The sequence below is a fragment of the Neophocaena asiaeorientalis genome, unplaced genomic scaffold, assembly GCF_003031525.2.
Source record: "Neophocaena asiaeorientalis asiaeorientalis breed wild unplaced genomic scaffold, Neophocaena_asiaeorientalis_V1.1 scaffold106, whole genome shotgun sequence".
Classification (NCBI taxonomy): domain Eukaryota; kingdom Metazoa; phylum Chordata; class Mammalia; order Artiodactyla; family Phocoenidae; genus Neophocaena; species Neophocaena asiaeorientalis.
Window position 1 is genome coordinate 3,447,619 of NW_020172597.1, and position 16,523 is coordinate 3,464,141.

At 40.6% G+C, this 16,523-nt stretch overlaps 1 protein-coding gene across 14 annotated transcripts in view; it reads left to right on the forward strand.

Moving 5' to 3' along the window:
- The window catches only part of MACF1 (microtubule actin crosslinking factor 1), a 282,110-nt gene that overhangs the window by 115,711 nt on the left and 149,876 nt on the right, over window positions 1–16,523 (forward strand). For all 14 annotated transcript variants that reach the window (XM_024738722.1, XM_024738718.1, XM_024738727.1 and 11 more), the window contains exons 19-25: window positions 481–576; window positions 2,036–2,161; window positions 4,630–4,782; window positions 6,248–6,402; window positions 10,080–10,206; window positions 10,605–10,788; window positions 11,202–11,371. In XM_024738722.1, coding sequence (XP_024594490.1) covers window positions 481–576; window positions 2,036–2,161; window positions 4,630–4,782; window positions 6,248–6,402; window positions 10,080–10,206; window positions 10,605–10,788; window positions 11,202–11,371 — 1,011 coding nt within the window. The remainder of the gene's footprint in view (window positions 1–480; window positions 577–2,035; window positions 2,162–4,629; window positions 4,783–6,247; window positions 6,403–10,079; window positions 10,207–10,604; window positions 10,789–11,201; window positions 11,372–16,523) is intronic.

The following is a 16,523-nucleotide window of genomic DNA, read 5'->3' on the forward strand; positions in this document are numbered from 1 at the left end:
ACGTCGTGAGGCTTGTGGGATCTTAGTTCCCTGATCAGGGATTGAACCTGGGCCCTCAGCAGTGAAAGCGTGGAGTCCTAACCACTGGACCGCCAGGGAATTCTGAACCATAGTTTTTCAGATAACTGTCTAGACAGACCCTGCGTGCCTTTTAGTGTGGTGCCTGTGTTCAGAGAAGAGATTCAGTGGAGGAAGCCAGGACAGACTGGCTTAGGCCTGGGTTTTGCTGACCAGGTCATTTAGTTGCAAATGAGTGTGGAAGAGGCCTTTTCTGGGTAACCCCTTCTAACAAAACCATGTTGGATGAAAGACAAACCTCTGTCTCGTGGGAAGCTTGGAGCAGATGCCAGTCAGGTATCTCCACTTATCCTCTGTTGGCCTGTCTAGCATTAGCAGAGGTGTACTTGGAAGAGTGCATCGCACATAGGTAGCAGGTCTGTTAACCCCTTGCCCTTCTGTCCGTGTGCCTGGTTGTTGCAGGCTTACAGCGCTGCTGTCCAGTCCCAGCTGCAGTGGATGAAGCAGCTGTGCTTGTGTGTCGAGCAGCATGTGAAAGAGAATACTGCTTACTTTCAGGTACGTGGGCTATTGTGTGTGCGTGTGTGTGCGTGTGTGTGTGTGCGTGCGTGCGCACGTGTGTACGCACGCAGAGAGGATGAGAATATTTTTTTCATTCAGGCAAGAGATTGTGAGTGTGATTGCGTGTGTTGGTGTGTGCCTGCAAGCATGTACACGGGAGGGGTGAGGTTAGAAACACATCTGTATCAGTTACCCTTTACTGTATAAACCACCACCCCAAAAGTTAGTTGCTTAGAGCAACAACCGTTGGCTCGAGATTCTGTGAGTTGGCAGTCTGGGCTAGGCTCAGCTGAAGGCTTTTTTTCATCTTGCCTGGGTTACACGTGGCTGTAGGCAGTGGGCAGGCAGGTTGGGGGCTGGTTGGCCCCAAATGGTGTCACTCACACATCTGACATTTGGTTGGGGTGATGGGGTACAAGTCCACATGCAAGTCTCTAGCATCCAGTAGGCTATCCTAGGCTCCTTCACAGAATAGCTGTGTTCCACAAGCAGCCAGAGAAGGCAGGCCTTGGTGCACAAGCATTTTTTTCTGCTCTCACGTGTATTAATGTGCCGTTGACTAAAGCAAGTGATGTTCCCCCGCCCAGCTTCGGGGAGGGGGGCAGAAATAGACTCCACCTCCTGATGGGAGGGGCTGTAAAATATTAGAACCGTTTTTTGTTTTTTTGGTTTTTTTTTTTCTTTAATCTGTTGCTACATGAAGAACATACTGCTTGGGCTTCCCTGGTGGCGCAGTGGTTAAGAATCTGCCTGCCAATGCAGGGGACACGGGTTCGAGCCCTGGTCCGGGAAGATCCCACATGCCATGGAGCAATTAAGCCCGTGCGCCACAACTACTGAGCCTGTGCTCTAGAGCCACGTGCCACAGCTACTGAAGCCCACATGCCTAGAGCCTGTGCTCCGCAACAAGAGAAGCCACCGCAATGAGAAGCCCGTGCACTGCAACGAAGAGTAGCCCCTGCTCACCGAAACTAGAGAAAGCCGGCATGCAGCAACAAAGACCCAATGCAGCCAAAAATAAATAAATAAAATAAATTAAAAAAAAAAAAAAAGAACATACTGCTTGTTTTCAGGTGAGGGTGGGAAGAGGAAATAAGCTGTTATCTCTGTTTGGATTTGCTCTTAATTAAATAAGCTCCCTGATCATTTTGTAATCATATCAATGAATTGAGATACTCAACCTCTAGGCTTTTCATGAAATAAACCTGACAGTCAGGAGCTGCCACTAGCCAGAACTCAAGGGGAAAGATCAGTGATTTCTGAGGAGTGAAGCAGACTAAGTGTTCTGTTGGGTTCAGTGGGCTCTGTGGCAGTTGTCACTACTGTTTCCCCGGCATGGCATTTTGTAATCCAGGATTGTGTAATCAGCAGGCACGGTAAGGTTGTTTTTTCTCCATTATCATCTTGGTGTTGTGATGTATTGAGCACAAGGCACCCCTCCCTCTTATCCCCACAGTTCTTCAGTGACGCTCGAGACCTGGAGTCATTCCTGAGGAACCTCCAAGAATCCATCAAACGGAAGTACTCCTGCGACCACAGCACCAGCTTGTCCCGCCTGGAGGACCTGCTGCAGGACTCCATGGTGGGTGTTGCATCAGTGGGATGATTGCTTCTGAGAAACAGAGTAAACCCTTTCAGCTGCTGCTCTTTATATCCTTGAAAGCGCCAGGGCTGTGGGTCACCATTACAAAGTTTGGCTCACATTCAATTAGAGTTTAATCTGTGGTGTTCTTTTCCTTTTTTCTTTCCGTAAAGAAGTTGCTAATGAGTCCTCTGGGTATGCTGTTGAAGTAGGGGCCTAGCCATGTGCCCCTGAGCCACGTAGTGCTCATCAGAGTTTCTCTGCATCGTTCCTATTTTAATTCAGTCATTGGAGCCAAAGATGGGGGTGTAGAGCATGAAAAATAGGGTTGATGGGATTAGCTGACACCAAGAGAATAAAACAAAACACCAATGAACTAGACCTGAGCCAATTTTTTCCTCCTTGGGAATTTTCTTTTGGTAATGATGAGGTATTTGAAACATTAAAATCTTATGTAGGTGTAATGCAGTATTTGCTCAGTTTATTTACGTAGTGGTATTAACTTTTTAAAAATAGTTTTGCAAGTAGTATTTAATCCAAATCAGTTTTACATTTATTTTCTCCAGTGAAGTGTTCCTTCAGGGGTGGTGGTAGTAAAATCACCAACAGACTACTTATAGTTATTGAGCATATATTACACAGAGTTCACAAGGCAGGGCTCCAGCTACAACTCTGATTAAGATGGAAATGTATATGTAATAGGGAAATTACTTTTCCTGTGTGAGAAATGCGGGTAGTCTCACATTTCAGTAGAAAATTATAAATAAGAGAACCAGAATAACCCAAAACAGTGTCATTTTATTCGTGGGTGAGACTTGGGAATTAGTGAACATGAGTTGATTTTTTAAAAAACACTTTCAGGTATTGTAAAGCTATGAGTGGGTTTAGATTCAGTGTTTCACCTGAGCAAATAACCTGTGAATTTAATTAATTTGGAATGAAGGGTAAAGACCTGACTTTTCCGATGTTGTCTCTAGAATGTTGCTCTTAGAGGTACATCAAGTATGAAGGAGGAATCTAATAATCCGTGGCTATTATCTCCTCCCTCCCACAGAGTACCTTCCTGTCATAGGGTAACTCCTCTGCAATTGTTGTCATATCTTCTCTTCTCGAGGGTCGCTGCTCTGTTCCCTCCTCTCCAGGTCAGGGGCATCGGGTTGGCGGCGTCATCGGGGCATGAAGTCACCTGGGTCTGCTCCTCAGCTTGTCCTCAGCTTGTCCGTCAGGTTCGGGAGCATCTGTCGTGGCTTCTGGTTCTTTTCAGACCTTTTACCACGCTGAGCACTTGGTCTCTAGAGCTTGAGACGTTTGGCTGTGGGTTAGACAGAAATTGACATCTTTATTGCAAGGAAACTGAAATGGGTAGACCAGCTCTCAAGAATGGAACAGTGTGGCTGTCTCCCTGACCTATTCCATTCCTCTTTCTTAACTAATAAGTTAAAGTTGTATTTCTTCCAATCATGCTCCCGGGGACAGGCACAGGTAGTTTATTTAAGCATTTCTTTTTATTTACTTGCATATTCTTAATTCTTTGATGGCATTTCTTAACATTATTAACTCTTTACTCTCATCACATCTACTTCCACCCTAAGAAAGCCCTCTTCTGGGGACTTTTTTATACCTCAAAATGGGCTTGAAACATCCTGGTTAAGAGATAAAGCTTATCTTTTACTCTTTAATGGAATTGGTAGTAGATTGCTACCCATTTCGTTGACAAGAAGTTCATTAGTTTTTAAGAAAATTGGGTTTGCAGAGACTTGAGTATTTCAATTTTGCATGAGACCTCTTTCAAATCAATCAAATTTATATAAATACAGCACAGCAAGACTCTAAAAGGTAAACCTTAAGTCATTTGTCCCAGTACCTTCACCAACAGCATTGGTTTATGGATTGTTGGTTGAAGAGCTAAGATCTTTCTCTAGAAAGTTTGATTCAATTTAATAAAGTAAAATATTTGTAATAGAGCTTGGGAGATAACATTATTTAAAAAAATGTAAAAGAATATAACTCTAACTTCTCCTAAGCAGAGAGGCAAGAACTGGCTTCTACCAGTGAGAAATTTAATAATAATAACCACCACAGCCTGGTTATTATCATTGTTTTTAACTTCCGTGTTCTCTGAACCTTATTTGGCAAAATCCTGTGTTAGCTGTATAGCTGTATTTGGCAGCTAGAAATTCTTTTCTTTTAAATTTATTTATTATTTGTTTTTGCATGTGGCTTTATGGCTCATTGAAAAAGACACAGGGAGAAAGCTGCAGAATTTGAGTATAAAAGCACTTGGTAGCAGACAGAAGCATCCTCTCCTGTTTTCTTTATCCCTGTGTTTCTAAGATGGCTCCACCAAGGATCCCTACTTAACCGAGAAGTGACATTCTCGGAGGGAGTGGAGCATTCAGTTTTCTTTGTTGACTGAGTCTCCCAAGGAGCAACATTAATGTCTTTTTCGTTTTCTTCCCATTTTGTAGGATGAAAAGGAGCAGCTTATACAGTCCAAGAGTTCCGTTGCCAGTCTTGTTGGGAGATCAAAATCCATTGTTCAGCTAAAGCCACGCAGTCCCGACCACGTGCTAAAGAGCACCATTTCCATCAAGGCCATCTGTGACTACCGGCAGATCGAGGTGAGGAGGTGGAAAGGGTACTTCCCGCTCCAGAAGGAAGCAAGGGAGAAGGGAAGCCTTCAGTTAGGGTTATGATAACAGGGAAAGGTCAAATGATAGAGTTCTTCTATTAGAACTTAAACATGCTCAAATCTCTTCTATTATGAAAAAAATAAGCCTCAACTCTATGATCTTGACCTGCTCCCTGCCTCAGTAATTGGCATCATTATCCACCCAGTTGCCTAAGTGTAGATAGAAACTGTGCTTTGTAGCACCTGGGAGAGATCCATGACTCCTCCCCTCTTAGTCCCCACAGCTAGTAGGACTATCAAGTCAGTAGTATCAATACCTTGTAAATAAGTATCCCTCAAGTGTACTTCTTTCTGTCCCTGCTGCTACTACAAGTTAGACCCTAAGTTTCTTTCACTTGGATCATTGCATCAGCCTACCCATTCAATGCATTCTTTATCCTACCACCAGAATGGTCTTTTTAAAAATTAATTAATTAATTATTTAGTTTTGTTTTGGCCATGCCACACAGCATGTGGGATCTTAGTTCCCTGACCAGGGATTGAACCCACGCCCCCTGCAGTAGAAGCGCAGAGTCTTAACCACTGGACCGCCAGGGAAGTCCAGCGTGACTTTTTTTTTTTTTTTTTTTAAATCACCCCCCTGCCTAAGTCCTACAACAATTCCCCATTTCTGTGTAGAAAGTCTAAATTCCTTAATGTGGCTTTAAGTTCCTGAATAATCTCTTTACCTCTCTAACCAAGGCTGGGCCTCGTGCCTTCCACGCATTCCCTGGTAAACTGCATTTGTCACACAGTGTTGTAACCAAATACTGCATCAGAATATGTGGAATATAGACCATGGTTGTTGGCTTACCATTTTTACCTCTAATGGCGTAGCATACGTCCAAGCACATAATAGGCTCAATAATATTTGTTACACAAAGGAACAAATGAACTTTTCCTGTACTTTTCTTTGTCTCAGTATTTCTGTCTATAAAATAGAGATGATATTGTTGGTTACTCGTCTCCTAAGAGAAAGAATTGGTGATTTCAAAGGCTTAAACATTTCAGGGATTTGAGTGGGGTGAGAGGAAGGGAGGAGGAAGAAGTATCAGAAATACAAAGTTGTGAGTATTATGTCCCTTTAAGTTTTACCCTGTTGGTTGTAGGTTCAGAGAGATTGCTCCTGCAGGTCTTACAGTCTCCTTATAAATTTCATATACTGTGTTACTTGACATGTAACAGGCATTTAATAAACACTTGATTTATTTCATTTCACAACCTTCCCTAGGTTGTTTATTTATACACATTATCCTTTTGTCTAAATCAGAAACTCTCCCTAGGTGATCTCCAAATGATTGGAGATCTCCGAAACAATTTTGCCTTAAGGATTTCATAGCCTTGGGATCAGCCACCAGGTAATAATCGGTTGTTGGTTTATCCATTAGCAATGATTTGTAACTTTGTCTCTTCAGATCACTATTTGCAAGAACGATGAGTGTGTGTTGGAAGATAATTCACAGAGGACCAAGTGGAAAGTGATCAGCCCCACAGGGAATGAGGCAATGGTACCATCAGTCTGCTTCCTTATCCCCCCACCCAATAAGGATGCCATTGAGATGGCCAGCAGGTAACTCAGCTCAACTGCCACTCTGTACTTCCACCTCTGCTCTTTGGCTGGGTGAACTGATGGAGGTTATGAATCTGCGTTTGTGATTTTGAACAGAGAGACCAAGTTTTGAAGATTCTTTTGGGAAAGGCCTCCTATTATGATATCAAGTCTTGCACTGCCAGCCACGTAGTAGATTTTCAGTAAATGCTATGGTCAATTAAGATATATTCAGTGATAATTCTTTTTTTTTAAAAAAAAAAATCTTTATTGGAGTATAATTGCTTCACAATACCTTGTTAGTTTCTGTTACACAACAAAGCGAGTCAGCCATATGCATACACATGTCCCCATATCCCCTCCCTCTTGAGCCTCCCTCCCTTCCATCCTCCCTATCCCACCCCTCTAGGTCATTGCAAAGCACAGAGATATATTCAGTGATAATTCTTTTTTTTTTAAAAAAAAAATCTTTATTGGAGTATAATTGCTTCACAATACCTTGTTAGTTTCTGTTACACAACAAAGCGAGTCAGCCATATGCATACACATGTCCCCATATCCCCTCCCTCTTGAGCCTCCCTCCCTTCCATCCTCCCTATCCCACCCCTCTAGGTCATTGCAAAGCACCGAGCCAATCCCCCTGTGCTATGCTGCTGCTTCCCACCAGCCAACTATTTTACATTCGGTCGTGTGTATGTGTCGATGCTACTCTCACTTTGCCCCAGCTTCGCCTTCCCACCCCATGTCATCAAGTCCATTCTCTACGTCTACCTCTTTATTCCTGCCCTGCAACTAGGTTCATCAGTACCTTTTTCTTGCTTTCTTTTTTTGAGATTCCATATATATGCGTTACATACGGTATTTGTTTTTCCTTTCTAACTTACTCCACTCTGTATGACAGACTCTAGGTCCATCCACCTCACTACAAATAACTCAATTTCGTTTCTTTTTATGGCTGAGTAATATTCCATTGTGTATATGTGCCACATGGAACCAACCTAAATGTCCATCGACAGGTGAATGGGTAAAGAACAGTGATAATTCTTTTTTAAATAATTCTTGGTTATAAACAGTTTACTCTCAATAGTTGATTTTTGTACTGACAGCTAACTTTCTTCTTTATATTTTATTGAAATACGTATAAAGATTTTAAAAAGTTGAATTATACCACAAAACTTATAGTAAAAACTAGCAATCACCTCCCCCACCCCAGAGTTCTGCTTCCCAGAGTGAACTATTTTCAACTCTTTGAGCAGATTTTTCTGGTTTTTAACATCAAATGTCTAAATAATGTGATTTTTTTCCTGTTACTTAATTTTTTTTCAACTTTGGAAATTATTGACTTCTTACTCTAGGAAATTAATGGTTTTCTACACACCTGTAATTCACTTCTCCTTTATCCATCTTCCAAATGTAGTTGTGTCATGATTTTTGTTTAAAATCGGTATCTTGTTTGTTAGTTTTACATTAAGTTGTTTACAGCTGAACCGCTTAGTACTCTAGGGCATATTGTAAGCCTTACCCAAGCAGGACTTACCTCTCTAAATCATCCTTTGCCACTGTCCTTGCTTGCGCTCAGCTCCAGTTTCTCAAGCACCACAAGCATACTCTTGCCTCAGGGCCTTTGCATTTCCTCTGCTTGCTTCATATATTGACGTGATTCACTCCCTCACATCTTTAGTTCATCTAATCACATTCATATACTACCACCTCACTCACTGCCTAGCACTCTGTATCTCCTCTCCCCATCAGAACACTTTATTTTTCTCCAGAACACTTAGTACTGTCCAAAAGATTATAAATTTGTTTATTGCCTTTCCCCTCCCCTTAGAAGTTCTAAAGGAATAGATTTTTGTCTGTTTTGTTTACCTCTGTATCCTCATCACCTAGAACCTGACATGTAGTAGGTACTCAGTACATGGTTGTTAAAGAAAAGAATGAACGAGTTAGGTGATTGAATGTATGTATGAACAAATTATTTTGTATAACTTTATGTTTCCTTGGAGCTGATAATTGTTTTGTTTTTAAGTTTGCTTAGTTGTCTATTTGTATCTTAGGAATTTATTCCCAAACTCTCCTATTTTACTGTAAAAGGCTTCTTAGTATGGCCAAACACCAGGTAATTTTCAATTTTATTTTCTCTTGGAAACGTCTCTTCTGAACCATTCTGTCTTCCTTTTCCAGTCTGAACCTGCTCTGTAGGCCTGCTTCATTACTGCCTCCCTGGCATTTCCCTTCATCTTCACCCTGAAGATTCCCTTTACATCTCTTCTGTGTTGGACCCTCTACTTCCTAGATTCTAAGTCTTATTTATTGGTTTATTCCCTGGTTTGGGAGAGTACACTCTCCAGTAGCTTGCTGAAAAAAAAGTGCAGGGGAAGTAAATTTTTTGAATCCTGTCATATCTGAAAATGTCTTTCTTCTCCCTTCATAATGAATTGGTCAGTTACAGAATTCTTCTGGAAATTCTTTTCAGTCTGAACCTTGAAGGCACTTTCCCACTGTTTTCCAGCGTCCAGGGTTTGTTGTTGAGAAGTACAGTACGATTATCATTCTTTAAGTTTATGTAACTGTAATATTCCCCTTTTGTAGTGAGCAATACTGTCATTTTGACAAATGCATAGAATTGTGTCGTCTATCACAGTCATGATACAGGACAGTTTGACACTTTAACCTTTTGAATGAAATCTTTATCTCTGAAGATTTTAAACTCCTCTCTGTCTTTAATCTTTGAAGGGGATGCTGTGTCTTCAGGTGAGCCTTTCTTGTGCTAACCCTGAACACAAACTGGAAACTCATATCTTTCGGATCTGGGGAAATTTTTCTTGGATTATTTCTTTAATTATTTCCTTTTCTATGTTTGTTTTCTGTTCTCGCTTTCAAGAACTCCCATTTGTCAGCTATTGGACCTCCTAACTGTTTCTCTCATTTTCTTATTTTCTTTCTGTTTTTTATTTCTTTGTATTTTTATTTTTCTTTGAGATTTCCTGAACTTTTATTTCAACCTTACAGTCACTTTAGTGGGATTTTTGGAAAATGGGTTTAATGTCTGACATCCTAGCTTCTAGTTTTCCATCCTATTCTATATATCTTACATTTCTTAACTTGAAGAAATTCAAGGTAATTTGGTGTGTGTCGAGTGTGTCCGTGTATCTGAGTTTGTAAGTCATCCGTAAGTTGAGATTGAATTAGGCATGGGATGCTACGAAAAAGATCTTCTCAAGCCCTTCACACTACAAGTTTCGTTTTATATGCCAGGTGAACTTCTTAAATTGCTATTAACTTCTAAACATTTTAGCAGTTTTGTAAAAATATAGAACACAGCAAATCGCTTTTTAAGCATTGTTGTCATTTTTCAGCAATTTCAAATGGAGTTATTTTGTCTCTATTTTTCTCTATCATTACTTTCCCTGGGTATTCCTCTCTCTAACTTCTCATATTTATATTACATTCAGGTAACATTTATGAGATTGCTAAATATGTGCTGACATAATGTATATAATAGTGTAGCAGACTGCTTGAGCATCTCAATTTATTTAGGTCTAAAGATTCTTGTGTTGTTAGTATTTGACTTGTTGCCTTTCTCTGCTCAGCATATAAGCTCAGTTCTGCTAAGGCAATCATTTTTTCCTTAGAAGGTCTCTAGTGTGGAGCTGAAGCCTTAGAAAAGCTATAGCCAGGTTCTGTGTTGTTTGTAGGGTGGAGCAGTCTTATCAGAAGGTGATGGCCCTTTGGCATCAGCTACATGTTAACACCAAAAGCCTTATCTCCTGGAACTATCTGAGGAAGGACCTTGACCTTGTAAAGACCTGGAACCTGGAAAAGGTAATTATGACAGCTTTACCGCAGGCTCATAACCTATTGACAGGTTTTTTTCAGAAGGAACTTCTTACTGTGAGACTCCTCCTCACCCAATTGGTGTAAAATGGAGTCAGGGATACTGTTTTGGGGTTAGGGGCTTGAGGCTCTTAGGAACCAGAAACTTTTGCATAAGTGTGTGGAGTAGGGGAATACTGGTGAATTAACCATCATTAAGGCTTACATCCAAGAGGGCCCAAAGAGTGCTTCTCAGATACTAGTAACGTCCTGTTTCTTGATCTGAATGCTGATTTCATGGACAGGTTCAATTTGGGAAAAGTCAACATGTTTATAATTATGGTTTGTGCACTATTTTGTATTACGTTCCCATTCCACTGAAATGTCCTCGGGCTTTTTCTCTGCAGCTCCGCTCCTCAGCACCTGGGGAGTACCACCAGGTTATGAAGAACCTGCAGTCCCACTACGAAGACTTTCTTCAGGAGAGCCGTGACTCAGCGCTGTTTTCAGTGGCTGATCGTCTGCGCTTGGAAGAGGAGGTGGAGGCTTGTAAAACCCACTTCCAGCACCTGATGAAGTCCATGGAGAATGGTGTGTGCCTTGGGAAGAGGGAGAGGAAAGTGGAATGGGAGCCCTGAAGGGTGCTGCTGGACCCTTCATGTACTCTAGACAGCATCATCACCACCTTTTTACCACTTGAGTTGCTAAAAAACTTGAGATAGAGAAAAACTTGTAGAGATGAATTCTCAAAATGAGATCATGGAAGAAGAGGCCATATTTCATTCATTATTGCTTATCAACCTATCACATTTTCCTGTGGCAATTACGTGTTTGGGTCCTTAAAGAGTAGTATATAATGCAGGGAGTTTGGGAACAGGCAGAAGGTTCCCCACATAAGGCCTTGCTTTCATTCATGGAATATCAGGTCTGCTGGAACCAGTGTTGTTCTCAGGTTTGCTGATCTCTGTTGTGCTTAATGGTCTTCTGTGCTTGTGCATTCACAGAGGACAAAGAGGAAACTGTGGCTAAGATGTACATTTCAGAGCTGAAGAATATCCGGCTGCGCCTGGAGGACTGTGAACAGAGGCTAATCAAACGAATTCAATCCCCTGCCAGCTCTAGGACTGACAGAGATGCCCGGCAGGACAGTGCATTAAGGATCGCAGAACAAGAGGTAAGCCCTAAGAGCAGCGGGTGCTGGATGCAGAGTAAACAGTTTCAGAATGAATTGGAGGGCAAGAGAGTCTGGATCCTAAGGAGTAAGGCAGCAGGCTCATGGCAATCCTACTCCAGAATTCTTCCCTGAAGCCTGTAAATGCCTTTCACCCATGGAAAAGCTCCCAGGATTTTGCTGAATGTTGATTAGTTTCCTCCACAGTTGGGAAGGCAGACACTGGCAAATTGTTCTCAGCGCTGCTTTTGGACTACATATTTTAAGACTACTTAGTAGAGATGCTGCTCTCTGCTCTCTCCCTTATATGTATTGATGTGTATTATATTCTGTGACACTGTTACTGTCAGTCACATGACTCCAAAAATAGTAAGGAAAGACTCAGATTCTACTATGGCTCTGGTACACACTTCTCTGTGACTGAGCAAATTCTCTTCCTTAGTTTCCTTTCTTATAAAATGGAGATAGTGATATATGAGTCACACAAGTTGTTTTGAAAATTAAGTGATATAGTACATATCATGAGCTTCCTGGAAAAGTAGAATGCTGTAAAAATGTGGGGTTGTATTCTTGACATAAAAGCAGCAAAGATTAATTGCTTTATTAAGTTCTCGTGGGCATGCAAAGAAGGTAAGCCAAAGCTCCTTGCTTTGGGCTCCTAGTGTAAAGAAGAAGAAAAGGTTAAAGTTACAGTTAGAGACTTCAAGTATAAGAGATGTCATAAGATAGTACCTAGTGTACTTCCAGATTGCCAAGCAAACATTGCTGTAGGAATGTGGAGTGTTACTGGAACATTTCTACTTGGGGTGTGATGAGGGAGCTCTATGAAGAATGTTAGATTTGATCTGGGAGCTTAAAGGAAATGGAAAGCAATGCCTAATGAGGAGTGAGTTTTCTCAACTTGAGAAATTTCTCAGTAATTCCTAAGCCTGAAGAAGAGGATGTGAGCCCAGTATAATTTCTTTTGGTCAAGAAGGATCTAATATGTCTGTGTGAGGCATGTCATATGTACCTGCAATTCTCATATTAAAGTGTTTTTACTCTTCTGTAGTCATGCAAAATAGGACAGTCAAAGAAATACAGGTTAATATTGAGCTCTTCTAAAGGACCTTTTTTAAAAAAAAAAATTATTTTGGAATAGATTCAGATATAGAGAAAAGTTTTTATTCTCATATAACCGTCACCTAGATTCCATAAATGTTAACATTTTTCTACATTTGCTTTATCATTTTTTCTACATATGTATACAATATTGATAATAATCTTTTTTTTTTTTGAGAGTAAGTTCCAAACATGGTGCTCCTTTACCCTGTATAGTTCAATGTGCATTTCCAAAATCAAGGATAGTCTCACATAACCATGGGACAGTGATTAAAATCAGGAAGTGAATATTGGTATAATACTGTTATCCAAGACCTTAATTGAAATTTCTTCAGTTGACCTAATAAATGCCTTTTTGAGTAGTACCCCCACTCCCATAATTCCCCCCCCAAAAAAGAATATTTTGGTGTAGGATTCAGTGCAGTATCCCACATTGCATTTAGTTGCTGTGTCTCTTTAGATTTCTTAACCTGAAACAATTTCTTGATTTTTCATCATCTGTCATGACCTTAATACTTTTGCAGAGCGCAGCCCATTTATTTTATAGAATGTCCCCCTATTTGTGTTTATCTAAGGCTTGTTCAAGATTAAATATAGGTTACACATTTTTGGCAGGAATACCATAGAAGTGATAGTATGTCCTTGGTGCATCCTATCAGGAGGCATGTGATGTTGATTTGTCCCATTACTGGTGATAGCTTTTATCACTTGTTGCTATTTTCCTCATTGTGATTACTAAGTATCTTGTGAGGAGATACTTTGAGACTATGTAAATATCCTGTTTTACATCAAACTTTCACCAAACTGTTATAGTATCTATTGCTGATTCTTTTTTTTTTTTTTGATTTTTTAAAATAAATCTTTATTGGAGTATAATTGCTTCACAACACTGTGTTAGTTTCTGTTGTACAACAAAGTGAATCAGCCATATGTATACATACATCCCCATATCCCCTCCCTCTTGAGCCTCCCTCCGTCCCTCTCTATCTCACCCCTCTAGGTCATTGCAAGCACCGAGCTGATCTCCCTGTCCTATGCTGCTTCTTCCCAGTAGCTAACTATTTTACATTTGGTAGTGTATATATGTCTATACTAGATACTACTCTCACTTCGCTGCAGCTTCCCCCTCCCCCGCCGTGTCCTCAAGTCCATTCTCTATGTCTCTGTCTTCATTCCTGCTCTGCTAGCAGACATATATATGTGTTAGCATATGGCATTTGTTTTTCTCTTGCTGACTTACTCCCCTCTGTATGACAGACTCTAGGTCCATCCACCTCACTACAAAAAACTCAGTTTCGTTTCTTTTTATGGCTGAGTCATATTCCATTGTATATATGTGTCACATCTTTATCCATTCATTTGTCAGATGGACATTTAGGTGGTTTCCATGTCCTGGCTATCGTAAATAGTGCTGCAATAAACATTGTGGTACAATGTCTCTTTTTTAAAAAATTAATAAATTAATTTATTTATTTTTGGCTGTATTGGGTCCCCGTTTCTGTGTGAGGGCTTTCTCTAGTTGCGGCAAGCGGAGGCCACTCTTCGTCGCGGTGCGTGGGCCTCTCACTATCACAGCCTCTCTTGCTGCAGAGTACAGGCTCCAGATGTGCAGGCTCAGTAGTTGTGGCTCACGGGCCTGGCTGCTCCATGGCACGCGGAATCTTCCCAGACCAGGGCTCGAACCCATGTCCCCTGCATTGGCAGGCAGACCCCCAACCACTGCGCCACTAGGGAAGCCCACAATGTCTCTTTTTGAATTATGGTTTCTCAGGGTATATGCCTGTGTGGGATTGCTGGGCCATATATTAGTTCTATTTTTAGTTTTTAAAGGAACCTCCATACTGTTCTCCATAGTGGTTGTATCAGTTTACATTTCCACCAACAGTGCAGGAGGCTTCCCTTTTCACCACACCCTTTCCAGCATTTATTGTTTCTAGATTTTTTGATAATGGCCATTCTGACTGGTGTGAGGTGATAACCTCAATTGTAGTTTTGATTTGCATTTCTCTAATAATTAGTGATGTTGAGCATCTTTTCATGTGCCTCCTGGTCATCTGGACGTCTTCTTTGGTGAAATGTCTATTTAGGTCTTCCACCCATTTTTTAATTGAATTGTTTGTTTTTTTTGATATTGAGCTCCATGAGCTGTTTGTATATTTTGGAGATTAATCCTTTGTCTGTTGTTTCATTTGCAAATACTTTCTCCCATTCTGAGGATTGTCTTTTTGTCTTGTTTATGGTTTCCTTTGCTGTGCAAAAGCTTTTAAGTTTTATTAGGTCTCATTTGTTTATTTTTGTTCTTATTTCCATTTCTCTAGGAGGTGGGTCAGAAAAGATCTTGCTGTGGTTTGTGTCAAAGAGTGTTTTTCCTATGGTTTCCTCTAAGAGTTTTATAGTGTCTGGTCTTACATTTATTCTTTAATCCATTTGGAGTTTATTTTTGTGTATGGTGTTAGGTAGTGTTCTAATTTCATTCTTTTACATGTAGCTGTCCACTTTTCCCAGCAGCACTTTATTAAGTGCTTTTCTCCATTGTATGTTCTTGCCTCCTTTGTTGTAAATTAGGTGACCATATGTGTGTGGGTTTATCTCTGGGCTTTCTATCCTGTACTGATGATCTATATGTTTTTGTGCCAGTACCATACTGTCTTGATTACTGTAGCTTTGTAGTATAGTTTGAAGTCAGGGAGCCTGATTCCTCCGGCTCTGTTTTTCTTTCTCAAGATTGCTTTGGCTATTCAGGGTCTTTTATGTTTCCATATGAATTGTAAAATTTTTTGTTCTAATTCTATGAAGAATGCCATTGGTAGTTTGATAGGGATTGCATTGACTCTGTAGATTGCTTTGGGTGGTATAGTCATTTTCACAATGTTGATTCTTCCAATCCAAGAACATGGTATGTTTCTCCATCTCTTTATGTCATCTTTGATTTCCTTCATCAGTGTTTTATAGTTTTCTGAGTACAGATCTTTTGCCTCCTTAGGTAGGTTTATTCCTAGGTATTTTATTCGTTTTGTTGTGAGGGTGAATGGAATTGTTTCCTTAATTTCTCTTTCTGATTTTTCATTTTTAGTATATCAGAATGCAAGAGATTTCTGTGCATTAATTTTGTATCCTGCAACCTTAACAAATTCATTGATTAGTTCTGGTAGTTTTCTGACCAAATTAATTATTAGTATGACTTTTGCCAAAAGGTGATTTTCTAATTCTGTCATTCCTTTTACATTTAAAATTTTCCATTCTATCAAAAGCGATGCGGTTGCCTCCCCCGTTCCCTCCTTTCTTCCTTTGTTATGTCAGTATGAACTTATGGATTCTTATTTTAATTCAGTGGTTTGTATAATAATTTGCTACTGTCTTTATTTTGATGTTCAAAATTTCCCAAATTCAGCCATTGGGAGCCCCTTCAAGCTGGGTCCTACGTCATTTTTTTTTTTTTTTTAAGATGTTGGGGGTAGGAGTTTTAGTAATTTATTCATTTATTTTTGCTGTGTTGGGTCTTTGTTTCTGTGCGAGGGCTTTCTTTAGTTGTGGCAAGCGGGGGCCACTCATCATCGCGGTGTGTGGGCCTCTGACTATCGCAGCCTCTCTTCTTGTGGAGCACAGGCTCCAGACGCGCAGGCTCAGTAGTTGTGGCTCATGGGCCTAGTTGCTCAGCGGCATGTAGGATCCTCCCAGACTAGGACTCGAACCCATATCCCTGCATTAGCAGGCAGATTCTCAACCACTGTGCCACCAGGGAAGCCCCTATGTCATTTTAACATGCCCTCATCATTCTTTGAGTGCTTTCTTATTTCTCAATAAAACAGGATATTCTGGGTTCCTCTTGCCTTTACCAACCCCAACCCTGGAATCAGCGTCTCTCCTAGGAATCTTGCTTCCTTTAGGTTCCTTTATTTAGAAACCAAGGTCAGGTGTTGAGTGTGCTCATTTTTATTGGCGTGTCCACTTCTAGGCCTGCTTAGCAGATAGAGCATACAAGTGATCACAAATTCATGTATCTGTTTCCATCCAGTTCCAAACCAGTACCTCAGGGCTTATTCTGTTCTTTCCT